A 27,478-nucleotide genomic window follows, 5' to 3' on the forward strand; every position below is an offset into this window, starting at 1 on the left:
GACTTACGGCAGCAAACAATTAGTGATCGTGCTAATGCGCTCAGCCCAGAACCGAACTGTGCAGTGAATAAAGACAAGAATAACTGGGGAAATTGTTCTGATCCAGTGTCATTGTTTAATATTGGTGCTACTATAGTTTCTGTCCATTTAGGACAGAGGGGACAACAGAAAGTAGAATAACAGTAGATACAGTGCTGGAAACAGGCAGAGCCCAGTGACCTGATGGAGATGGAAATACGGCGGGTCAGCCAAGGACAAGAGTTGTGTACCTGTGTGTGTGTGTGTGTGTGTGTGTGTGCACACGTTGGAGTGCACAAATGTGTGTGGTGTAGTCACACCCGGTTTTGGCAACAACAACTGCTGATATACGCCCTAAAGCCAAAAAAAGAGTTAGCCAGCTGTGATTTAGGGAATATTTCATTTAGCATTACATTACTTGAAACAGCGTTAAGACTAAGCACCCCAGATGAAAAGATCTTTAAGATTTCAGGAATAATTAAATTAACCTCTGGATAGTTTCTAGCACATAGCTCCACTATGCATTGATCGGTTTGCTTTCAAATGCCAAATAAGGGAGAAAAACTTTTAAAGAAAGATCTCAGGCTTATGCTTGTTTCCTCATGAAGGCAAAAATCCACATGGATTTTTAATAGTGTATAATCCACATGGATAATTAAATTTATTCTGAACAAAACTTGTCCAAATAGCCTCAAAAATAAGAGCACATGGTATGGTATTGCAGTACTGCTCTTCTATTTGCTACAGTCTAACATAAGTTTCTAGATCTATTTTCTAACTGAATGAATAGTTGCTTCCATAATTGATGTTGAAATTATTTCTCTGTATGGCAGATTGACTGTTTCTAATACTGTTAACCTGATTGAAATTAGGAAGACCATCCATACGCAATTACTTCTCTCAAGAAGAAAAATGGGTTGAGGCTGAGCTCCTGATCTTGCCGGGAGTTGCCAACTCACTTTCAGCTTACCTCAACTTCTGATTTGCCTCTTGCAATAAATCTGAAGTTTAGAAAATTTCATTTTTTTTTCCTTTTATGCAATTGAAAATCAGAATCCACAAACCTATGGGACCAAAATCTATGAAAAGGTAAACAGAAATACCCAAGAAAGCTGAACTGATACTTAACATAGCTATACTTGTGTATGCAGATATTACATACATAGATATAAATAAATACAACTTGATCCAGTTATCAAACACTATAGAAGTCTAAAAACCAGAACAATAAGCAAGTGTTTACAGCTGACTGAAAAGCAACCAAACAAAATTCTACATGCAGTAAACAAACACCTGTAATTCCACCCTCAGTTATTTTCAGCTAAACTGATTGTGTTGCTAGAACCCCAGTGACACTGAAGCAGACATAGTTTAATTCATTTCAATGGGACATGTATTCCTGCTCTATTTCCTTTTTATGCTAAAAATGTTAGGACTTTAATTTTATTTTGTCGCTTTATTCAGTTTACATTTGCTAGCGCAACCGAGTACTTTCCATGTTTTCAGTTTATTCATTGTGGCTTACAGAAATTGTGCTTTCCTGACACAAAGATGCTCTGGCACGCTGACTCTTCAGATGTCTTTTTTTAAAACTTGTGAAGGTTCTTTAAGGATACTTAATAAAAAAATAAAATGAAAAGGGCTTAGAGGCCCAAGCATGTTGTGCAGCATGCACTAAAACAAATGGTTCAGAAAACTTTGCTTGACCCATAATTTGTGAGTCACTGACACATTTGCCTGTAATAGCTCCTAAAGAAACATTAGGGCATGCTGTGCTGATTCCTTTAGGGAAATGATTCAGGGCTAATTTGCGCGTGGGACTTTGTACGTACACTCTTGAATCTGTATGAGATAAAAAAAACACACACATAGGTAGTCCCTCAGCTAATTTAGACATTATCTGTGTTCCTTAAAGACACGCAATACTAGTGTGTTTCAATGAAGCTAACTGACACCTTTTTAGCCATCATTTTTGGTAGTTTCACATTTTGCAAATATTGGCGCCCCACCGAAGTCTCCTGAATTGGGAAGGCCCTCAGTGGTTCCTCAGGAAACCTAGATAGGAATTACCACCTCCTCACTCTTAACAGTTTTATTTTCTCTTGGAAGCTTCCTTATGGCATCCTCATTTGTATCTTAAGGTTTAATTCTCAAGTAGAAAGGGTTCAGTCTGTTTTCCTTAGGAAGTTACTGGAGTTACCTCCTTGTGTGGGAAAGGCAGCTATTTATCCAATGGTAACTATATTTACAAGGACGTGGGTGGCGCTGTCGGTTAAACCACAGAGCCTAGGACTTGCCGATCAGAAGGTCGGCGGTTCGAATCCCCGCGACGGGGTGAGCTCCCGTTGCTCAGTCCCTGCTATGTGCGTGTTATGGTCGGGTGCGTGTTATAGAGCGAAAAATACAGTAACTGGAATTATTATGGGACACGGGTGGCGCTGTGGGTTAAACCACAGAGCCTAGGACTTGCCGATCAGAAGGTCAGCGGTTCGAATCCCCACAACGGGGTGAGCTCCCATTGCTCGCTCCCTGTTCCTGCTAACCTAGCAGTTCGAAAGCACGTCAAAGTGCAAGTAGATAAATAGGTACTGCTCCAGCAGGAAGGTAAACGGTGATTCTGTGCACTGCTCTGGTTCGCCAGAAGCAGCTTACTCATGCTACCCACATGACCCAGAAGCTGTACGCCGGCCCCCTCGGCCAATAAAGTGAGATGAGCGCCGCAACCAGAGTCGGTCACAACTGTTCCTAATGGTCAGGGGTCCCTTTACCCCTTTACCTTTTAACTATATCTGCATTTCTTAGCATCTCATGGTAGTCCTCTCTCCCTGTTGATCTCAGACTCTTTAGTTAGTCATTGGTTGAGAGAGATGGAGAAGATTTTAGTCTAGGCTTTTTTCTTGAGGTTTTGAACGATTGTGGGTTAAAGAAGGCCCAGCTTATTGTGATCCAAAGGTCAGTAAATTTGGATTTCTGCTATCTAAGAAGTAAAGCCAATAAATCTTGTTCTCCATTACTATTTAATATCCCTATAAACTGTGGAATCACCACAGTTGTGGTATCTATAGACATTAACCATTTCAAAGTATAAGAGGGCATTTTCTCTTGCTCGCTTTAATGTGCTGCCTTCAGCATTGTTAAATGACTGATTTAATAAGATCCTGGTTAATAAACGGATCTGTCTGGAGCAGAAGCAATAAAATCTATTCAACATGTCCTTCTGCACTATAGTCAGTTTAGAGGGAGGTTAATTCTTCCTCTACTAATGGATTTTCCTGGAAGATCTCCTGCAAACTTACTAGTGAGGTACTTAAGGGATGTTTCCTCCTATGTCACTGAGGGGATTGCCAGGTGTTCGTCTTCTTAATATCAGTGCACATCAGAAGTTGTTGGGGTTTTTTTGCTGGCTTCTAGAGAGGAAAAGAACATAGAACTATTTGTACTTGTTTTATCTGCTGCAATATTTTAACTATTTTAACTGTTGTAGCATAGCCTTTATTCTGTGCTGAATTTTATCAGTCTGTAGAAGTAATATACTACTACTACTGTTTGGTTATACGGTATTATTTTAATTCTCAGTATTTTATGCATCTTTGACACAGTGTTCTAATCTACTCAGAAGTCCCATTGCGTTGAGTGTGGCTTACTCCCAGGTACAGCCTGATAATATTTTTTTCTGAAGACAGAGTCATTCTGACATTTTCCTATTGGATATCGTAATTCCTCCGTAATATACTTCTGATTATACTCTGAGGCAACTTTTTTCTAGTTCTATAATCATTCTCTGTCAGAGCTGGGTAAAGGCCTCTGCAGAGCTCTTCTTGTCCATCAGTCTGAAGGGTTTAATATCCTTTTCTTAGAATAAGGTGTGCATGGAACTGTGCATGTAATTTTAAATTTATGTTCACTGGACTGTTATACAGCATGAAGATAAATTACACTATCTTCAGACTTTAGATTAGTATAGTGATAGAAACCCCCAAATCTCTTAGATTGATGTTTAATATTTCTAATAATGTGACTTGGGTTTTTCTCGGGGTTTCTTAACCATGGTAATATTTCTCAACTTCAGATTCGCTCCTGCACTAAAACCTCCATGTATGATTATAATCCAGCGGGCGAAGTAGGATCAGAAATTACTATGTGCAGAAACTGTGACTATGGCTCCTATAATCTCCTTGATTCCTGTTGGCTATGGCAGCTGTATTACTGGTTTAATCAGAATACAGTATCAAATATCACAGAACTGCTGGTTAAAAATGTTACAGAGCGACATAGATATCATTCTAAACCATTTTTCTAATGCAGCATCTTAACTCTGTAGCCAATGAAAGACAATTCTCTGGATTTGATCCAGAGAAAGACGAGTGCCACTCTGCATGCCATTAACTGCCATCTGTTCACCAAGAGGAGTCCCTTGCACATGCCCGGGGGTCTTTGGGGTAGAAGCAATTATTTTGTAATGGCAGTCTATTTTCAGAATGTTTATAACAATAATGGTTAAATGGTTGACATTCCAAGAAGGCTACAAAAGAGTCCATCGCAGTTTATTTGTGAAATAAATCAAGGATTTCTCTTATGCCTCTCACAATATGCACAATGCAAAGAATGTGTCAAAGGCCTAATTTTCACAAAACCACAGACGTAAACATTTCTGGACGTGAATAGTTCCTTTGATAGCTTGTCATACAAAAACAAGCTATCAGATTCGATTCTACCTATAGTTTGGTGGGTATAGTCCATGCTATAGCTTTACAACTAGGCTAAAAAAAATCACACCATTCCAGTCATTGCTAGGGTGTCACTTCAACTCATCCCAATAATCATAGTTGACACTGAGAAGTCACCAAGGGTTATGTTTTCAGAGGATTTTGTAAGGATGAAGATCCCTTGGGATCTCGTTGATGTCATGGTCTTGATCCATGATACAAGAATCATAACCCAAAATCCTACGGATAAACTCAACAGTATTAAAATGGAAAATTGTAATATGAAGGAAGTTATGCCAGAGTAAATTGTGCATTTTAACAACGTGCAGTGCAACTGCTATTATTTCTTAAATATTTGCCCTTGCCTCTTCTATACATATGCTCTATCTATTAAGGAAACAATTTTTGAATCTGTTGGTTTTCTCCAGGTTTATGGTTATCATTACTCTTAAATATAGACATAAGATGAATCAGATCCAAAATAGAATTTTCATTCTGGGTGACCCACCTGAAATCACTGTGACCTTCTGTTTTATCTTCTGTCATCAATCATGAGCTACAACAGCAACATTTCACAACTGATAAATCATGCTTGAGCGTGCTAGAGAGAAAGAGACGGTAAACCCTAATGCATTAAGATCCAAGTTGCATAGAAAAATTCTCTCACTGAGTAGCCTGAAACTCACAGATTGGAAAGCAGTTAAAATGTGGTTTTAATATATGTCTGAGGAAAGGAGTGAAACAACTTATGGCATCTGTAGAATGTCCTGTTGGTTCTTTTTAATCTGTGGTTATTTAACAGCAGTCCAGTCTATCTATGAATATTAGTGTATACGTGTTCATCTGTAACTAACTTTGTGCTCTGCATATCACTCTGGCTTAATTTATCCATTCTATGAGATTAGAAATTCTGTATAACTCAAAAATGTGCATAGATCTATACCAACACTAGCTGGCTTGTCTGAAGACGCCCCTGTTTGCTTTCTGTTTTCTAGTTCGTAGGTCACAGCTGCTGCCTAGCCCCAACTATTGTCACTATTTTGCCAACCATCCATATAGTACCATATTATTACAGCTTATTGTGTTTATTTGTTGTTTTCATCCTATCCAGTAATTTCTTTTTCTGTCTGATAGATGCTCATGATGGAATTTCTCTTGCTGCAAAATCACAGCAGCTTTCTGGGAAGAAATCTCAAATTGCCTTAACTTTTACATGCCCTCTTCACTTTTTAAGGAAAGAATTGTATGTTGCAGAAGTGCTTCAAAAAATATCTCCTTTCTGGCATGTTAATGGAGAAGCTGGCTTCAGCATCATATCTGCAGTCTCCATTTCCCCCTTCCTCTTGTTATTTTTTATCCTATCAGTGTGAGAGGAAGGGTAATGCTAGATTCCATTTCTTTTCTGTTTCCCTTCTGTAGCAACAGAAGCCCAACATCAAGCAATGTCATGTAAACTACTTTCATGAAAGGTCAACTAAGATGGAGGTGTCACTCATGCATGGTCTACCAGTATATAGAGATATGGATATTTGCTAAAGTCCTCATTATCCACTAATGTGTGTTTAATTTGCAAAGCGAGAGTGCATACTCAGAATTGTCTTAACATTTAATTAATCAGCATTAAGTGATCTTGCATATGCACTTTGGTTTGCTTAAGAGCATAAGAAGGCTCCATCTAGTCAAGCATTCTTTGTAAGTTTCTCAGCTACCCACAGACCCTGGCTGGATCTAGACACATTAAAAAAAAAACCTTACAGGAAAATGCATTCTAAAGCTCATAATTGGCCGAGGGAGCCGGCGTACAGCTTCTGGGTCATGTGGCCAGCAGGACTAAACCGCTTCTGGTGAACCAGAGCAGCGCACGGAAATGCCGTTTACCTTCCCGCCGGAGCGGTACCTATTTATCTACTTGCACTTTGACATGCTTTCGAACTGCTAGGTGGGCAGGAGCAGGGACCGAGCAACGGGAGCTCACCCCGTCACGGGGATTCGAACCGCCGACCTTCTGATTGGCAAGTCTTAGGCTCAGTGGTTTAGACCACAGCGCCACCAGTGTCCCTATTGTAGCTTAATATATAAATCACATAACGGTTTCATGCATTATAATAGGAGCAAAAGCATGTTAAAAGTGCAACTGATACCAGACTCTGACAGATATTAGCAGATACTAGATTCTAGCTTACATACCCCTTTTATATGGAATGTACATGTGGAAATGTATAGCTGCCTCTCACACATCATATAGGCACACTCCCAAGTCCAGGATCATAGAATCATACAACTAGTTCATTCTGCAAAGAACTTTGGACATCATTCTCTAAGCGAGTATGATAAGCCACTATAATACAACCAATGGTCCACCAGTGTGGGTTAAATTTTGCAAAGTCAAGAGTGCATGCCTCAGAATAACATAAGGCTCAGGACACTTTTGAAACTGAGGTGGGTTTCAGAAACGGTTTGTTTCTGAGAATCTGTTGCTGAAAAGCAGGCAAGTCAAACATCCCTCTCAGTATGCCTATAGTAGCTCTTTGCATCCTGGTCTAAATTTTTAAAGATTATCTTACCTAAGCTCAGGGAGAGAGAGGGTTTTTTAAAAAGCACTTATTGATTTCATAGTGAAAGGTGAGTGCCGCTAGGTGGGCAGGAGCTGGGACCGAGCAACGGGAGCTCACCCCATCGCAGGGATTTGAACCGCTGACCTTCTGATCGGCAAGTCCTAGGCTCTGTGGTTTAACCCACAGCGCCACCCACGTCCCATGGCTTTAACATAGTAATGTGTTAAAGTAACCCCCCCCCCCAAAGGGCTGAGACTTCCATATGGAGAATACTGTAAATCCAGAAAGGAAATCAGAAAGTTTTCTTCAGAATGAATCTAAAAGAAATAAAAAAGCAAAGGAACAGAAGTATGTGTATTTGTATTCCTCTGTCAGTCTATGAAACATTCTAAAGAGCACTTTTGTTTTTCAAACAGCCTCTTGGATTCAAAGCAAATGATGGCTTTCTGAAGTTTTCTGCTGTGCCACCCTCCTGAGAGACTTGGCTTTTTTATATGCCAGATAACAACGAACTCAGCCATAGAAACACTACTTGAGCTTCAAGGATTTCACCCTTAACTTCTTTGAAAGATTTTAGCCTGCTAGTGATATTTTGAAGGCTAGGTTTCCCTAATATTTACAGTGCGGGAGTTCTGGTGACACCATGAACTCGAAGTATAACTTCTCTTCCTCTGACTCTCCTCATAATTTTAATATTACAGCAGCCCATTTTACATGGCGGCGTGATGCTTTTGTTTTTGAACCTTGTTTAAACAGGGCACCATCAGCAGTTTAGATTTCGGCCGTGCTGGTTAATATGCTGCCAGCCCAAAGAGGGCTGGAGACTGCTTATCTATTTCATGAAGTATTCGGGAATGCATAGCTTTTCCAGAGGTTTCCCTTCAGGGTTTGTTTTTTTAATGAAACCTCTTACCTGTGACCTCCAGCTGCCGGCCTTGCATAGCAGACTTGGGTTGTTCCATTGTACACAGCTGATGTATTTTATCTGCCCATGTTTCTGGCTAGTGAAATTAGGATAACCTCTGGTTATATAACTGAAAGTGAGCCTATAGTACAAAACATGGTGGCAGTTGTATGATGTCCCATTAAATGCGTCCCCATCCTTACATTAAAAGGTGATTTGCAGCTGTGTAATATTTTTTTTTGGGGGGGGGTTATACAGTCGTACCTTGGTTGTTGAACACCTTGGAATTTGGACGGTTTGGCTCCTGAACACTGCAAACCCAGAAGTGATTGTTACAGTTTGTGGACTATTTTTGGAAGCCGAATGTCCGGCGGGGCTTCCTGAAGCCAATCAGAAGCCAGGATTTGGTTTTTGAACATTTTGGAAGTCGAAGGGACTTCCAGTATGGATTCCGTTCTACTTCCAAGGTACGACTGTTTGTTTTATGTCTTGAAAAGCATCCTAAAACCATATGGTGAAGGGCCAAATATAATCCTATAAATCAATAAATTAAATAATTTTCTGGGTGGAACACCGTCGATTGAACTTCCATGTTTTCAGAGGATTTGGTTCACACATTCTGATGTGAGTCATCAAATCTTGAATTACTGTGTTGCACAGCATGTGTATGAATCATCTTTGAGAAATGCAAATTGATTCTCAACGAGCCCATTATGCGAAAACGTATTTACATCTCCTAATATATTTCCTCCCCGTTGTGATCTACTCCTCCTCTTATTTTCCTTTCTCTTATTTTCCGTGCTGGGCTGGAGAAGTGGGAACCACAACCTAGTTAAATTAAGAGAAAATAAGAGGTTGAGCAAACTTTGTTGCTTTTGTCACCTTTGCTAAGTTTCCTAGGGATGTTAAAAAGTGTGTATAAAGCAGGAATCCATTCATTATTTACCACATTGGTATCTCCACTGTTTAGTTTAAGCATTGAATTTTATTGAAGGAATGATCATCATAATTAACAATTTTATACTGCTTTCGAGGGTAAAAAGTGCTTCACATATATTATTATCTCAGTAATTCTTAGCGCATACAGGAGGCAGGTAATCTACCCAGCATTCTAAATGGCAGCTGAAACTAAAGGATGGTGGTTTTCCTGAATCTATCTATTGAGTGCCCAGTTCTTAACCTGGGACTCAAGTCTCTTGGCCACTCTGCTACATTAGACATCCTTTCACTGCAGTCCTTATTTTTAATAGCTTCCATGCCCGATAATGTTTCACTTTACACCCTTTAGTGATACCATTCCTGTGGGACATTTTAATGGTTTTCTGTTGGACACCTGTGCTAGCTGCATCACTTAGAATATACCCCAAAGAGCAGCATGAGAACTGCTTCTCTGTGATGCAGCCTCATGTCATTGTGGTGAGCATCCTTCTGGGCCAATAGCAATTTGGCGAAGACAAGAAAGTGCTCGTGTGGCCAGCTGAGTCCATACCACAGGGAAGCAACTTCCTCACTCTTTGACTGCATATGAAGGAGAGCTCAAGGTCTGCTTTACCTGAAGAAAATTGTCAGATAATTATTCCAGTTAGGTAAAGGACCCCTGACCATTAGGTTCAGTCGTGGCCGACTCTGGGGTTGCGGCGCTCATCTCGCTTTATTGGCCGAGGGAGCCGGCGTACAGCTTCTGGGTCATGTGGCCAGCATGACTAAGCCGCTTCTGGCGAACCAGAGCAGCGCACGGAAACGCTGTTTACCTTCCCGCAGGAGCGGTACCTATTTATCTACTTGCACTTTGACGTGCTTTCAAACTGTTAGGTTAGCAGGAGCAGGGAGCGAGCAATGGGAGCTCACCCCGTTGTGGGGATTCGAACCGCCGACCTTCTGATCGGCAAGTCCTAGGCTCTGTGGTTTAACCCACAGCGCCACCCGTGTCCCATAATAATTCCAGTTACCGTATTTTTCGCTCTATAACACGCACCCGACCATAACACGCACATAGTTTTTAGAGGAGGAAAATCCGTAGGCATGCCATACGTAGGCATTCCCTCCATAACACGCACAGACATTTCCCCTTACTTTCTAGGAGGAAAAAAGTGAGTGTTATGGTGCAAAAAATACGGTACTTGTTGCCAATAAGATTTCTGTTTTTTATACCCTGCCTTTTTACCAGATGGGTCTCAGGGTGTATTCTTTGACTTCTGCTAATCAGTAGTACAGGTGCTGGTGGTCCAAAAATCTCTAGTACACTGCACTGACATATTATATTGCAATTTGACCTGGGTCCGTCCCGTCCTCCCGGCCTTCAGAGGTGAGGCAGGGGGCAATTGGAGAAAGGACCAGCCCAGTGACAGTGTCCCACTTTGGATCACCCTCCGGCAGACAGATCCTAGTGCCGGATTAAAAACTTTTTATTTGTCCAGAATTTTATTTCCTTTTGATGTCCCGATTAGTGCTTACACTTCCTTTATTCGTGACAATTTAAAAATAATTTTTAATGCTTTGATTTTTACCAGCGTTGTAGTTGAGTTGCTTTTACGATTGTGTGCTGCTTTGAGATGAATTTTAGTTGGAAAGTGACGAATGTGGAGTGTATGTTAAAGATAAAAGGTATATAATGTGACTCCGACTGAACCTCAGGAAGAACTTTCTGACAGATGTTCGACATGAGCCAACAGTGTGACCCGGCAGCTTAAAAAGCCAATGCAATTCTGGGCTTCATCAATAGGAGTATAGCATCTAGATCAAGGGAAGTAATAGTGCCACTGTATTCTGCTCTGGTCAGACCTCACCTGGAGTACTGTGTCCAGTTCTGGGCACCACAGTTCAAGAAGGACACTGACAAACTGGAACGTGTCCAGAGGAGGGCAACCAAAATGGTCAAAGGCCTGGAAACGATGCCTTATGAGGAACGGCTAAGGGAGCTGGGCATGTTTAGCCTGGAGAAGAGGAGGTTAAGGGGTGATACGATAGCCGTTTTCAAATATATAAAAGGATGTCACATAGAGGAGGGAGAAAGGTTGTTTTCTGCTGCTCCAGAGAAGCGGACACGGAGCAATGGATCCAAACTACAAGAAAGAAGATTCCACCTAAACCTTAGGAAGAACTTCCTGACAGTAAGAGCTGTTCGACAGTGGAATTTGCTGCCAAGGAGTGTGGTGGAGTCTCCTTCTTTGGAGGTCTTTAAGCAGAGGCTTGACAATCATATGTCAGGAGTGCTCTGATGGTGTTTCCTGCTTGGCAGGGGGTTGGACTCGATGGCCCTTGTGGTCTCTTCCAACTCTATGATTCTATGATAGTGGAATGGTCTCCTTCCAGAGGTTGCAGGTTCTCCTTCCTTGGAGGTTTTTAAGCAGAGGTTGGACGGCCATCTGTCATGGATGCTTTAGTTGAGATTCCTGCATTGAGGGGGGTTGGACTCAATGACTCATCCCTTCCAACTCCACGATTCTGATTCTATGACTGTATATTCAGTTCAGTATTCTTCTCTTCTGTAATTGCCATAACTAGTGATATTTCGCCTTTTCTCTCTTGTCTTTCCAGTGGGATGGCGTAGGTCCTCTCCCCGACTGTGCAGAACCACCAAAAGGAATTCAGATGCTGTGGTACCCGTCCATAGTCAAACCCTACCTCACACTTCTCTCTGAGTGCTCAAATCCAGATACGTTGGAAGGGGCAGCTGGCGCACTACAAAACCTGGCCGCAGGTAGTTGGAAGGTATGAAACCTATGTCTCTACTTAGTCAAATTCTTAAGAAGCCTGCCACAGGTACAGGCTTAAGAAGCCTGCCACAGGTACAGGCTTCATATACAGTCAGTATATGAAAGATGGGTGCAAAACCAGGAATCATTGTTGTTAAAAGGTTTTTTTAAAAAAGAAACGCTCACTGTCAATAATAATAATAATAAATTTTTATTTATATCCTGCCCTCCCCAGCCGAAGCCGTGCTCAGGGCGGCTAACAATCATGTAATAATGCTCCAGCCACTCACCCCTCCCTCCCTCCCTGTCCTGCAATCCAGCGGGAGCAGGCTTAGAGGAACGATGGCTGGCAACATACACTTTTTTGCAGGACAAAACACATCAAAAAGGTAGTTGCTGCCACCACTCCCTTGTACCAGGGCACCAGAAGACTTAACCCAAGGGAGAAGGTTATTCTTCCTAGTTACCGGTTGCCCCACCCTGCAAGTTGCTTCCACAAAATGGAGGCAGAAATTCAACAGATTCAGTAGGCGGCTAAGTAGTCAGGCTCTGGATTCAGGCTTTCCCCCAGAATGGCACACAGGACAACAAGAAAGTTCTCTTTTTAAAATTTATTTAAAAAACAAGATTAAACATACTTAAAAGTAGGCACATCTCTTATACGTTCCAAACAGAAAAAATAAGAACATTATAGAGTATTGCTAGCTAATGTACTTACAAAATGAGAACAGGCAAGTTAGAATGGTTCTAAAGTCCTCAGCTGAATCCGCATCTCAAAGACAGTAGAAATCTTCATCACAAAGACACGAGCAAGACGACTGTCAGCATGGTGGCAAACTGACAGAAGGACAAAAAGGCAAACAAGTGATGTGTTTGGCTCCAAGATCTATCTGAACTCTATGCCTCTACATCAGGGGTCAGCAACCTTTCTCAGCCGTGGGCCGGTCCACTGTCCCTCAGACCATGTGGTGGGCCGGACTATTATTTTGGAGAAAAAAATGAACAAATTCCTATGCCCCACAAATAACCCAGAGATGCATTTTAAATAAAAGGATACATTCTACTCATGTAAAAACACCAGGCAGGCCCCACAAATAACCCAGAGATGCATTTTAAATAAAAGCACACGTTCTACTCATGTAAAAACACGCTGATTCCCAGACCGTCCGCGGGCTGGACTTAGAAGGCGATTGGGCTGGATCCGGCCCACAGGCCTTAGGTTGCCTACCCCTGCTCTACATTAATGGTTAGAAAATAGGCACTGGCAGAAATGATTTCCCCCTTCATTTGCTCTGCTCACGTGTTTGAGTTGAACAAAGCAGTCTGGTTGCAGGGATATCCAGTTCCACTTGGCACTCATTAACATCCTTGCTGACAACTTTAGCAAAAGACCAAGGATAAATGAGAATACATAGGATACGGGGCTCCTTATCTGAGGTTGGAGAACAACCCGAAGCTGCTCCATTGACGTACTGTGAGACAAGGATTGATTCTGCAGAAAATCCTTCCTTGGAACTTAATTAGGTACTGTAACACTGACGAGATTTAATACATTTGTTTCCATATTATGCCAACATGTTTTATTTATGCTACGAAGCCGTTAATTCAGTGTAGTAATCTATATGGACCAGGTAGTAGAGGACATGATTTATCCTGCCAGAGCTAGCTAAAAATAACCCATATATCAATAAGATGCATGGTTTGTCATGTCCAAGGTAAGCATGTTTGACCAAACAATCACTCTTTGAAATGGGAGGTCAGCAAACAAAATTGGTACAGCTGAGCAGTGAATGAAATAATCTGCTTACCTAGAAAACTTGTATAGAATAAACAGTGGCTCTCTAAGCTTCTTCATTCTACCCTGTCAATTTGCCTCAAATGTGTTTGACCCTGGAGGGAGACTGTTTCCAAGAGAAGAGAAAAGTGCCTAATCCACCTTGTATATCCTTTGCTTAAGCAAAGTCATTTAGTCTGCTGCTTGCCCAATGGTGGTGCCTTTTTATCATGTAGAAAATATTTATTCACAAAAACCTCACTACAAATAGAGCTTTCTTCACACTTATCAGCAAATGCCCTCTCAATAACATCACTTTTTTGGGTGATATACAGCAAACAGTATGCTTGTGAAAATACCCAAGTACACACACACACACACACACACACACACACATTACTGTTATGAGTTATTGTGTGTGCCAGACACCTATAACTTAAACAAGTATTAAAAGCTACTCAAGCCAAGCTAGCTTCTTGACAAGGTAATCACCTGGGTGAGGGGCGCATAAAGAGAACAAAGGAAAGGGGGATCTGTGCCAGATGGCAAATGGGTGGGGCCTCTCCCCCATGTTTTAGATAGTTAGGAGGACAAAGGCTGAGTTTTATGTGAACCCCTCCTTCATAGGCTCAGGTTGTATATACAGTGGTACCTCGGGTTACGTACTTAATTCATTCCGGAGGTCCGTTCTTAACCTGAAACTGTTCTGAACCCGAAGCACCACTTTAGCTAATGGGGCCTCCCGCTGCTGCCGCGCCACCGGAGCACGGCAGGATGTTCTCATCCTGAAGCAAAGTTCTTAACCCGAGGTACAGTGGTGCCCCGCAAGACGAATGCCCCGCAAGACGGAAAACCCGCTAGACAAAAGGGTTTTCCGTTTTGGAGGTGCTTCGCAGGACGAATTTCTCTATGGGCTTGCTTCGCAAGACGAAAATATCTTGCGATTCCTGGGGTGTTTTTTTTCACTCCCCACCCCCTTTTTCTAAGGCACTAAGCTGCTAATAGCCTTTTAGCAGCTAATCCGCTAATCTCTTAAACCTTTAATAGCCGCTAATAGCTGCTAATAGCCGCTAAACCGCTAATAGCGCTAATCCGCTAATGGTCTTGCTTTGCAAGACGAAAAAACCGCTAGACAAAGAGACTCACGGAACGGATTCTTTTCGTCTTGCGAGGCACCACTGTACTATTTCTGGGTTAGCGGAGTCTGTAACCTGAAGCATATGTAACCCGCGGTACCACTGTATGTATGTAAATAGGCCACGTGTCATAAAGACACCATTGCCCACTGTGCTTCATTCCCAAAAGCAAACATGAACCCTAGGTAAGCACCTGGGATCCCTCAAATCTTGCACTGCTGGGAGATTGGGGTGGGGTGCAGCAATACTGTAGGCTAAAGCAATCTCTCAAAGGCCAAAACAAATCCCGCAGTGTTTCCGAAGAGATCACAGATGAGACGTTGGGAGTCTTTTTCAGGGAGAAGATTCTAGAACTACCAGCTAGCTACCAAAAAAGCCCCACAACATTCCTGTCTCATCTCATCAGGGGGGCTAGCAAGATTTTCTGAGCTTAGTACACTTTATCAGAATTGGGCCTTCTACCCTACCCACAAAAGATAGCACAAATTTGTGTAAAATTTATATTCCATGCTTTATATCATATGCAGATGCATTCACATTTGTGTCCTCTTTTGCAGAAGGGCTGGGTCCCCAATATAGATAGAAATGAACTTAATAATAATAATATCAGGGACCGCAGAATAACAATAGGTGATACTTTGCCTATTGTGGTATTTCCATTTTATATCATACTTAACCTGTTGAATTTCTGCCCGCTGCAGCTGTTAATAGCACAAGTGTCCACGCCCTCCCCAAGTGCCATTCCTAAGCTATGCAAAGAACCTGAGTTTCATGAGCTTGTTACTGTGACCCAAAAAAATGAATTCCACAGCAGAAAATTTGCAGCAGTAAAGTTTAATTTGGAAAGTGTTGAAACTCCAAAATGATGTACTTATGCTCTTACAAAAGACAGCAATATATTTCTGCTATTTGCATCCATATGATAATATATTTCTCGTTTTGCACAGTTTACGGAGAATGGGGAGGAGTGTTGCAAGGGGGAAGGAGAAGCCCCCAAAGACAATTTAGTGGTTCCAAACAGCTGATGGAGTAGAGGTTATAACCCCCTTCCCTCCCCTTCTCAAAACAGATCCCTCTTTAAGTTGCTGCTGTTTCCCATGGCGTGGATATAGCTTGCACTTGCCCACCTTAGATTCTCAGGCTAATTTCTCCAAAGGATAAAGCCTTAGAAACTGAGGTTTTATGATAGCAGTTAAAAACTAAGGGGTATCGTTATGTTGCAGTCTTTTCCTCTTTAATTACCTTGACTCTTCTAAGAAGGGACAGTTCCAATGAAGAGGGGGCATATCATGATGAGCTGCGATTCTACAGAGCAGTGTCTGCTAGTTACGCCCCACAAATTCCATTATCTATAAATAGTCTCGTAGAATTTAATGCAACTTCCATGCATGCCTTTGACAATTTAGCAGCCACTGGAAGCAAAAGAAATGGATTTTGCTTTCTGCCTTACCTCTCTATGACTTGGAGCAAGCTGTTCCCATAGGAATTGCCTTCCTTTTCATGCTGAGCAATTACTTGAACGCTGATGTCAGACTGATTTATGGAGTAACTGGATGATTAAGTATATTGGCAAGCCATCTAATTTTAAAAGGCGCAAAAGACCCTCTTTTGTCTTTTCCCATTTTTATGGTGGTGGTGGTGTTTTTTTTAAAAAAATTATCCTTCAGTAGATTTGTGGAAGCTTATTGACCCGCAATCTAGAAATGCAAGGATGTTTCTCAATGGCTTTAGGCAAACTGAAAGAATAATCAGGACACACAAGAGTGAATCTATTTCTCAATTCTTTCAGCATCTCAGCCTGAATGTGTCCCGGCAGCGCAGACTGCTCAGGATAATTGCTTGCAAATATATCCTAATTGACAGGTTAGGTACCCAGAGATATCTCACATGATTAATAAAGGTGCCTGTATGGTCCAGGACTTGAAGGAATGAATAAGATTATAGCCTCAATCACAATGACAGTTTGTGGATTCTCTCTGTAGCTTCTCTCCAGGGGGCTAAAGAACTGTTGCTCAATCTGGGGAAAACCGAATGTGGGACAGAATTGTTGTTTTACACGTTTTGGCCAGTCTTTCGGCTTCACCTGCTTTGGGCAGCAGACCTCCATGCCTTGTCACATACTGCTTTTGAAACTCATGTCACTTCCAAAACTCATTTGTCATACAGAATGGAGCCTGCTGTCTGAGAAACACAAACACAACATCCATTAGTTGTGTGGTTCTTTTGGATCATGGAGTTTGTGTCACAGGTTTCCTACAGAGCTACAATTTCCAGAGTGATTTAACAAACATTCCCTCTTCCTAGGGAACAATTGAGAGTTGTGGGGACAATAGGTCGGGGGGGGGGGAGAGACTAGGTTATATAATATAATAATAGTATTTATATAGCACTTTTCCTAAGTGGTTCAAACACTTTGCTTATATTAGTCATCCTTACAGCCAGCCTGAAACATAGACCAATATTATTATCATCCTTCAATCCTGGTTTAGGATGAGAATTCTGGTTAGCAAATCAGTGCCAAATCAGTGCCCAAATAATACTTAATGTGGAGAACAATTGAGAAGCATACAATCTCATTGCCCAGTCCGAAGCTTTAGCCATGGATAAGTGATCAGAGGCACATGAACAGTGGGTGTTTTTTTTAGGGGGTGCCCTTTCTGAGTTTATTGAAATATAAAAAATAATACATATAAACCATGCCAGAAAAAATCACTGGAGCAGGGCAGAAAACAAAGTTTATTGAATAAGAGACAGTTGCTGCACAGGAATACAACATGGCAACCAAATTTTCCAAAATAGTGTTTTCCACATTCAAGTTCGAAACACCTTTGGAGGCACGCTACTTGTGCTGTTTCCCCTGCAGTAGTCAAAGTCCACATGTTGTAGGTTTTGTTGTGGTTTCCATTACTGAGCTATGGAGATCCTGGCTGAAGTCAGTACCCCTTCAGCGTTCCTTGGAACAGTTTTTTTATGTTTAAGAAAGAAAGTTATGGAGAGGCATTGCTAGAGGATTCAAGTATGTTAGATATTTCTCAATATGCTTCTGTCCAAAATAATGAAACCTGGGGCTCAAATCATTGGTGGAAAAAAGTTACATCAACACATTTATGAAGCATAAATTATCTGAATGATTTTTAAATTGGGAACTTCGACTTTCGGATTACCTGTTCAAATCAAAGTGATCAGGAATGGGTCATTTAAAACCACATCTGGCAGTTCATGAACTTCATTTTCTTCTTCTAAATAGCAGACGTCATGGTAATTAATGCCTTGCTCTTGCAATTTGTAGAGCTCCATTTTCTTTTCGTTCTGCCTTATACAATATTTTGTTACAGTGGTCAGTCTATATCCGCGCTGCCGTACGGAAAGAGAAAGGCCTGCCTATACTGGTAGAATTGCTTCGAATAGATAATGACCGGGTAGTATGTGCGGTTGCAACAGCTTTACGGAATATGGCCTTAGATGTCCGAAATAAAGAGTTAATAGGTAAGCGCTTATATTGTGCTATGTCTTGTTGGAAAACATCGTTCTTATCCCTTTCACCTCAGCATGCTGCCGTCAAATTTGCTTGTGTGTGTGATCCTGAAATGCTACTCTTTGAGAAGTAACTGCTGGATGTTATTTAGCATTAAAATATTATATTATTTTCTTCTATATTCAGTTATGCTTTAAAAATAAAAATACAGAAAGCATTAGCATGATCTTCTAAGGCTCTGAATGTATGCCCTGACCCAGGATCATTGTTGCCTTGTGTCTCTTCTGACTAGGATCAGAAGTCATTTGCTCAGCCAAACTTTTCCCCTTCTCCCTGACTTAATCCAGTGTGGTTAAATTATCAAAGTTAAGCTTGAAGGTATGAGAAAGTGAAAGAAGCGGATGCCTCTTCTCCCCTCTTCAAAAAAACCAGAGTACATTCCCTGGCCCTTTTGTGGATTTCTGTATTTTTATTTTTATTTTTAAATCAAAATCCCAAGGCGGTTGAGCCACTAGGAATTAAAGCATTGTTACGGCTACTGAGTTGCCTTAGAAAGAACCATATGCAGTTTTAATATATTTAGACTGAATAGGAGGAGTTTCTACTTGGAATAAAGAACCCTCGTACTTCTGTTGCCTCTCCAGCATGTCACGAGAGAACCACTCATGCTATTTTTAGCATAATCTGAAAACTAGGAAGTGAGCATTCTTTATATAGGAAGCATACTGAAAATCTGTTCTTGCTTTTATTGAATGATAATTGGCACTGAAAAGCTCATCAGTAATTTGGTTGCTTATAAAACGGCCAAGTTCACTGGCTGCCTGTTGAGTTTTGTTAATTATACTCTTTGGTAATAGAAACGGTGCAAGTTTTACTCTTGAATGGGAACGTTTTATCCCAGCTGTGGTTACCATTTATTACATGTGTATGATTCCTTCTATTGTTCCTATTCACCTCACTTTGAAATTTTTCATACTGTTGCTTTGTTTGGTGAGTGTGTGCTACACAAGCCATTGAGTTAGGCTCACCTGCTGTTCACAATAGTTGAGAAGGGACTGCAAAGAATTCAAGAGATACAGTCTAAAAAACAAAAACAAATGCTAGCTCTGTCAGGAGGTACCACATGTAGCAATTTGGGTTTTATTCATGCAGTGTGACTCAAGATAAAATGGTTGTGCAGGTGGAGTACAAATCGTCTCCTAGGTAGTGTCCACAGTATGTAATGTGGAAGAAAACCAGGCAGTGCTGAATGTCACAGCCTCTGCCAGCTATGTTCTGCAGGGAAAAGACTGGTAAAGACTTGAGGTGTAGCAGGGCAGTCGAAATGACATTCGTGTCCAAAAGCCATTTTTACTTCATTAATAGTAATAATAATAATTTTTATTTATATCCCGCCCTCCCCAGCCAAGGCCGGGCTCAGGGTGCTAACAAGCAATAATAAAAACAAGTTGAATGAATACAACTTAAAACAAGATTAAAATACAACATTAAAATATTGAAATATTAAAATGCAGCCTCATCACAAGAGGAGAAAGGAAAAAGGAAAAAGAAAGAGGGGGAGGGAATCAAATTGGCTCCAAGCCAAAGGCCAGGCGGAACAACTCTGTCTTACAGGCCTTGCGGAAAGAAATCAGATCCTGCAGGGCCCTGGTCTCATGAGGCAGAGCGTTCCACCAGGCTGGAGCCAGTGTTGAAAAGGCCCTGGCTCTGGTTGAAGCTAATCTAACTTCCTTAGGGCCCGGGACCACTAGGGTGTTGCTATTTATGGACCTTGAGGCTCTCCGTGGGGCATATCAGCAGAGGTGGTCCCGTAGGTACGAGGGTCCTAGGCCGTGAAGTCTCTCACCACCTAGCCAGTAGTCAACTGATTCAACATGAGACATGAGGTTATTATTTTTTAGCCACGCCATACAAAATGCTTATTCTAGTCACTTTTCATTGGGCCCATGTCCATTTTCTAAACTTTATCATTTGAGTTGGCTGCTTTGAAGCATTCTTTGCTGGCCACCACAACAAAATGCAAAGTGTTTTCTGGGAGCAAATTCTCCACTCATTCTTTAAAGGTGGTTTCTCTGTCCTCACATTTATGGCATGAAAGGCTGCCTTGACTGCCAGTTGACTGGTTTTAATTCTCCAGTGGATAAATATATATTCAGAGGGCCATTGGGCTATCATCTTCAGTCATGTTGGCTACAGTTTAGAAAGGGAAGAATATTAAAGAGTAAAGGAGCTCACAGAAGGCTTTTCAGAGTTGCTTCAGATGCTGCTTTCCCCATCTCACATTTTTAAGATGTGAAACCTGATCGTTTATGTGTCAATCATCCCTTTATCACTCAGTGGCTTGCAGCCTCAAGTGGAGACCCACCTATCCATGAAAAGACATCACAGATCAATCACCATATAGAGAACTTTCATAGTGCCTCACATTGTGTGAAACACTGTGCTTTTCAGTAGAAGCAATTCACACATTTTAGCCTTAATATATACACAAACAACTCATTTTGTGACAAAAGGTGGGGAAATCACATCACTGAATGATTTCCTCCAGAGTACAAAGGAGCTGATTCAGTTCCAAAACACCAGAGAAGATGATCAGGAGTGATCATGTCATTCCATAGCAAGGCCAGATCACCAACTTTCTCCACTGGAGCATTCAGGAATCCGGTTCCATTGGTTTCCGACGGTGGGCCATCCGAACAGGCCCTGCACCCTTACTGGGGTGAACTGCCACTGCCCCCTTCTTCCTTTCCTAATATCTCTTTGCACCTCTGCTCCCGCCACTGCTTCCAGGAAAGAAAGTGCCTCACACGCAACTTCCTTAGATGAAAGCAACGGGTGCTCCTCCTTGACTCATTCCCTTTATTCCCTAAGAGGAGGAGGAAGAGGTGGGAGCAGCAATAACAGCAGCAGAACATCCAGCCAGTGACTATGTAATTCATTGGTATGCTATTGCTACATCTGCGTGAGAAAGTGAGCTCAAGAGCGTTCTCTTAATGCACATTTGTGTGTGTTGGGACACAGGAGTTCCACATTCAGATACCTTCTTCGCTGTATAGCCAAGCGAAATTCCTTGGGCAAATAATGTCATTTTAACTTACGTCATTGCATCTAAAGCCTAGTGAACCCTTTATGGTAAACAGAAATAGTCAAGAACAGCTGCTTCAAGTGACCTGCAATTCTAAACACACCATCTTAGGAGTACAATAAGATAAAATGTGTTGTTGAGCCAGCGCATAAACTCTCTATAGGTATTAAGTCTCCTGGTGTTAAAGCTATTATCGTATGTTATACAGAGTTCCAAGGGGGGCAGGAGGGGTGGGTGGGATATCTCAGTCTCTCTTGTGAGTCACTAAGAATCCGAAGTACAAAGTACATCTTAAGCAAAGCCTTTTGAGATGATGGTTCTAAGGATGGATTTCAGTACTTTATCCACTGTAGTGAAATGCTTTCTGTTGCTGTGGGACTGAATAGGTATTTGCTTTGCTTTTTTTTTTACTAAAGAGCTCAGCCTCTTCCTAGGGATATTGAAATTCCTCTTATTCACTCCTCGCATCCACCCCCCAGTCTAAGCATCTCATATTCACCAGGACTTCTCTGATAAGCTGCCCTCAGCTTCCATAAACTTCAAAGGCAAAGGAAAAATGATTACAGGGAGAGAGAGAGAAAAAGAACTGCACCTTGAGTTCACACTTCAAATGAGAGGGAGAAAATTGATTAAGAATGGGAGATTAGCTTAGTTTTTGATCTGCTCCACATTACAATTAGGCATTTCTTGTTCCCCATGCCTTATTTTATTATTATAACATTTATTTCAATACCAAGTCATAAGTAATTACTGTCCAAATACTATCAGTAAGGAGTTCCCAAATATATTTTTAGATGTGCCCACTTAGGAACCCTGCAGGATTTGTTTTTTAAGGGCATCTAAATCTAGTGGCCATGCTCAACTCCATAACATCAGGATTTACCCATACTTAACTTTTGCCCTGTGCTTTCTAGGCACAGCTCTGTACTTTAAAGTTCTGCATCTGAGCGTTTCTTTGTTTTCCCCGCTGCTCTCCGCAGAAAACCCCACTCTTTAAAACAGAATCGGAACAAACAGCAATTCAGGTTTTCCTGAAGTGGCAGATTGCTATTTTCTCCAATTCAGCTGTAAAGAGTGGGTTTTTATGGAAGTCTGGGTAAGCCCTTAATTAAATTTTTATGCAGGCCTTCCTTTTGTTTTTTTCTGAACCTGCTGCTCATCAGCTTGATTGGAGAAGGGCGATCTCTCTGACATTCTCAAATGATTCATAATTTTATAACCCTATTATCCTTCAAGAAAAATTAAAAGCCCTGCCTTGCAAGGAAGTTACTCCAACCCATTGAATCGCTTTAGTTGTGCTTTCCTGTACCTTTTCCAGACCTGTATGCAATATTCCAAATGTTGCTTCATCATCACTTGGCATTAAGAGACAGGCTGTTTCGCTCCCCATCTCCCTTCAAATAACTCCTAACATTGGATTTGCTCATTCCCCCCCCCCCCCATGTATAACAAGTTGGCATTTACAGGGAGTTGTCCACCATAGTCTAAGACATTTTTCCAGGGCAGTCACAACCCATTCAGAGTTGCATATGGGAAGTTAGCACACAAACACAAAATGTATGCATAGCATAGCACTTACACTAATTCTCAGTTGCTACTTTATTGCTGTTTGCTTGATTGCCATGTCCCAAGGGTGGACTTGTCATATGGAGCCCTGTGCAAGGCCAAAATTTAGCGCCCCCAAATGGAGCTTCTCAGTTTTGTGCTGCCTTGGCTGCATTCCCCCACTTTGAAGAGTTGGTTTGGGGGCCCTTCCCAGCCTGCTTGGGTGTTCAGCATCCTGGAAAATTAGGTGCCATCCACAAACACGGCTATGTCACTGCTCAGCCCTGACATCAGATTCTTTTATGAGTAAGTTAAATTGCACCAGTCCTAATACAGATCCATAGGCAGTGTTGGCTGGTCCGTTAGGGAAAATGAATCACCAACCTATATTCTTTAGCAAAACACTAACTGTAGGTGTCATTACATCAACCTGTCAAAAGCCTTTTCCATTTTCAGGATATCGGTATACGAGGGAGATTACCTAAATGAAATCTTTAAATTGTGCAGGATGGAGGAGGTCTACATGGGCTTCCCATCCCTTCCGTTATCTGGGCATTCAGCATGCAATCCATCAGCAGAGGGCTGAGGAAAGCAAGATTTTACTGAGTCCCAAGGAACTCCTCCAGGAGCACACCACCTGTACTAGGACTGTATCAAGCCCTAAATGGTTTTGATTTTAATTTATGCAAGGCAGCCAAGCAGCATAAAACTGCAACGTGGTCTCCGTGCACAGTTGTTTTCCACCAAAGACAAATTAATCATGCTAATGGACCCACGCATAATTTCCATGGAAGCAAATTAAGAAATGTGTGATCACTATACCATGGCCTTATCTTGTAACCCGCTCCCACCTTCCCTCCCCAAGTCTTCACAGGCTTGGCTTAAAAAGATATTTCTGCATTGAGATTTGCTTTTATAAGCAGATGTTTCATCTTATTATAAGCTTTTTTTCCTGTTTCCTCCTCTGTGAATTGGGAATTCGTACATGCCAAAACATATGTTTTTAAAAAGCAGGAAGCTTTTCATCTCTTACTATAACATTAGGGTTGTGTCGTGACCCAGGGCTCAGATGAGTCTGCCCCAGGCAAGGAAGATGATTTCATTTCTGAAGTGGTTCTTGATGTCCCCGGCTTCTTCAGAATCCCCATCATCCGAAAAGACCATAAGGCCACCAGCCACTCTCTTTGGTTTAAGGAGGTCCCATTACTGCCCCACGTTCTGCCTGCTGCTAAATAGCCCATGTACTGGCAAACACTTGTAAATTTTTACCCACTTCTGAGATAATGCTGCAGAGATTGAAGCTTTTCAGCTCTGTTTAATCAGTCTGTGGATGTTGCAGGCGCACGGCTTCCTCTCTTGCCCTTCTCAGCATGTGACAGATATATTTTCATTTAGTTTGTGCCGATTACCAGCTGCAGCTGTTGCGGTGCCATGTGCAGAACTCAAAGCCAATTGGCTTTTTCCATGCTACTGCAAGAGTAGTTTCTGGAGAATTAGTAGTGCCATGCTAAAAGCCCACAGAGAGTACTGCATGTGGCATCAGCATGCCCTCAACTAGCTCATCGCATCACACCGTGGCCAAAAATAGGCATGGATTGATTTAAATCTGCAGCTGCCTGAGAAGTTCATGAGATAATAGGCTCTCTGTGGCACATCTACAGAAGCTGTTGGAGATTGAAGCTTCTCCCTGTACTTCAGGGAATGCATTTATTTTTTGATAAAATGCTGGAAGTTGGTCAGTGGAATTGTGATGCTCAATGATGCTTGTGAAATCATCCAGTGGCCATTGACACATTTTTTAAAAAACTCCCTTTGATTTGTACCAGACAGATTTACTGAAGGTATTTTGTCACCAAGTAGGTCTAAGGACCACAATCCTTAGCTAACCTGCATGGAAATTAAGTGCAGTTCAATATGATAGGTGTTTCTTTCAAGCAAGCAATTATTGGTGGGAAGGAAATGTACAAATTTTCCATCCAGTTAAAGACTTCAATCCAGCCCCAATCTTTGTCAGATCAAGTGGTTCGCTTAGAGCTTCCCATGGTGCTGAAACTACCAGCTTGCCTTTCTTTTTCATGGGACTCGTGTCAAGACAAACTAGATCAACATATTAAGTCATGAAACTTTGGGGAATTTTACCTAATCATGTTGCTATCAGCTCTTGTAGCATTCAACCAGTTATTTGTTTTTAAATTGATTCTCTGTTGAGATTATTGGAAAATGCGACAGATTGAGAAGAAAAGGTTCACAGAAGCCCATACAAATAGAATGCCCATAATGTTTCTATATTGCAATATCACCTGCATTTATTCACAGTGTAGAAAAAAGAGCCACATCAATCCCACATTACCAGAATAGCAAGTTTACCTCTGAAACCAAAGATATAATTCATTAGAACTGTGTCCACATTTTAAGAGTAAAACCACTTAGTTGCTCTTTGAGCCCATTTATGAATCCCCTTCATGTTACCTAAAACATTATTTGCTGCTCTCCCCCCCCCCCCCAGCCTCTATCCTCTTACCTAGAACCTCAGCCAACTTTGTGATTTCTCCCTGGTTGCCTCATCTATAGCAGAAGAGCTGCTTACACATTTCTTTAGAACTTATGCATTATTGTATTTCAAATGCACATCAGGAATCGCCTGTATACCCTGATCCATACAAAACATTCAATACTAGCTAGATAATTAGTGTCTGGAGGTCACTGACTCTGATACGAACATAACGATTTTGCGATACCTTTTCTTCCCACCTGTTGACACATCTGCAGAGCCGAAATGGGTCTGTGATCTTTCTTCATAGCCTCAATTTGTTACCATAATACAGATTGTATCTAGAAAGAGAGAGAGATGTACCGGGAGAGATAATAAAGGCCTTCTGCACTATATTTTTGTGGGCTTTTAACCAGCCAAAATAGAACAAAGAAGAAGCTGGTTGGAAATTACAGTGCATTTAAAACATTGTTTGCTACACTGACATTTCAGTTGAAATTAAATGTTGTCTGATCAAGAACCATTTTTTTTGGGGGGGGGTGGCTTTCCTACATTATGACCGTACCAATAATTAAAAGCAAAAGCCATTTAAAATACTGTGCATTCCCAATCAGGCTCTGAAAAGTCATTATTATTTTGAACTAGAATAAGGAAGCATTCTATAGACACAAGCAAGGATCGATCAGCCAGATGATGGTAGGTTTTAGAAAAAAAGAATTATATTGCAGAATTTATGCTACTAGTATTGTAGCCAACTTAGCTTTGAGAACGCTAGTAGGCACTTTGATAAGGCAAGCAGAGAGCCTTGTAAAAGCACAGGGTTTTGTGTTTTTTTGGTATGTAATAGCTTCTCTGTATCTATGGCCCTTTCACATATTTCCTATTCATTCATTCATTCATTCATTTATTCTCTATTTCCCCTTGCATGTAATGCACGAAAAGTACTTCTTCATGAAGCAAATACCGTATTTTTGCTCTATAAGATGCACTTTTCCCCTCCTAAAAAGTAAGGGGAAATGTGTGTGCGTCTTACGGAGCGAATGCAGGCTGCGCAGCTTTCGCTGAAGCCAGGAGAGCAAGAGGGATCAATCCCTCTTGCTCTCCTGGCTTCGCTTCGCTGGAGAGCCGCAGCACAGCTTTCCCTCTCTGCGCAGCACCCCTTCCGCAAAGCAGGAGGAGAAATGGAAGGGGCTCCGCTTCTCCTGCCGCTTTACTGAAGGGGTGCTGAGCAGAGAGGGAAAGCTGTGTTAGGTTCTGTTTCCCACTAAGCAGCTGCATGGAGTCACAGGACTGTTCACATTCCAGAGACCTTCCAGTCTCATGGGAAAGGAGACGGGATGTGACGTTAGTGGTTTCCTGTTTCCTTTGTTCAGTTGCTCTCTGCTTTCATAGAGAGAGGATGTCTTTTCCTGTCTCCATAGCTTAGAAATAAACTCTTTACAATGTAGCCCAAACCTCTCGTCTCTTTCCTGTGCCGGAAACTCTGCTGGAGAATGTGCCTTGGAGCCTTATCAAAGGCTCAGGTCATTAAACACGTTGGGAGGCGATTCCGAAGACTCGGGGGAAGAAAATGAGCTTTATCAGCTTGGCCGAGCCGAGATCCCGACAAGCTGCACAGCGCCCCTTCAGCCAAGCGGCAGGAGAAACGGAGCCGCTTCCATTTCTCCTGCCGCTTTGCTGGAGAGGTGCTGCGCAGAGAGAGAGAGAACATTTGCGTCTTATAGAGCGAAAAATACGGCAGTCAAACTATGGAATTGGCTCCATCAGGAGGCATCGATGACCACCACCTTGGGTAGCTTTAAAAAGAGGATTTATACAGATTCATGAAGGATGACGTCATCAATGCCTACTAACTAGGATGGCTGGGTTCTACCTTCCCTGTCAGAAGCCTCTGAATGCCAGCTCCTGTGAATCACCAGGGGTGAGAGTGCCGCTGTGCCCAATTGCTGCTTTGACATCTGGCTGGCTGGTAGTGTGAGATCAGAATGCTGGACGCGATGGGCCATTGGCCTGATCCAGCAGACACTTGTATTCTAAAGGTCACTTTATTTTCTAGTTGGACCATAATTTGTAAAAGCTGCCAACTTGTCCCCC

General features: G+C 41.8%; 1 protein-coding gene across 6 annotated transcripts in view; it reads left to right on the forward strand.

Annotated features, from left to right (window-relative positions):
* Positions 1-27,478, forward strand: part of LOC310681506 (catenin delta-2) — a 248,418-nt gene that overhangs the window by 172,654 nt on the left and 48,286 nt on the right. For all 6 annotated transcript variants that reach the window (XM_083449350.1, XM_083449353.1, XM_083449352.1 and 3 more), the window contains 2 exons: positions 11,721-11,894; positions 18,124-18,274. In XM_083449350.1, coding sequence (XP_083305476.1) covers positions 11,721-11,894; positions 18,124-18,274 — 325 coding nt within the window. The remainder of the gene's footprint in view (positions 1-11,720; positions 11,895-18,123; positions 18,275-27,478) is intronic.

Source organism: Podarcis tiliguerta (assembly GCF_965153285.1).
Source record: "Podarcis tiliguerta genome assembly, chromosome: 7".
Lineage (NCBI taxonomy): Eukaryota > Metazoa > Chordata > Lepidosauria > Squamata > Lacertidae > Podarcis > Podarcis tiliguerta.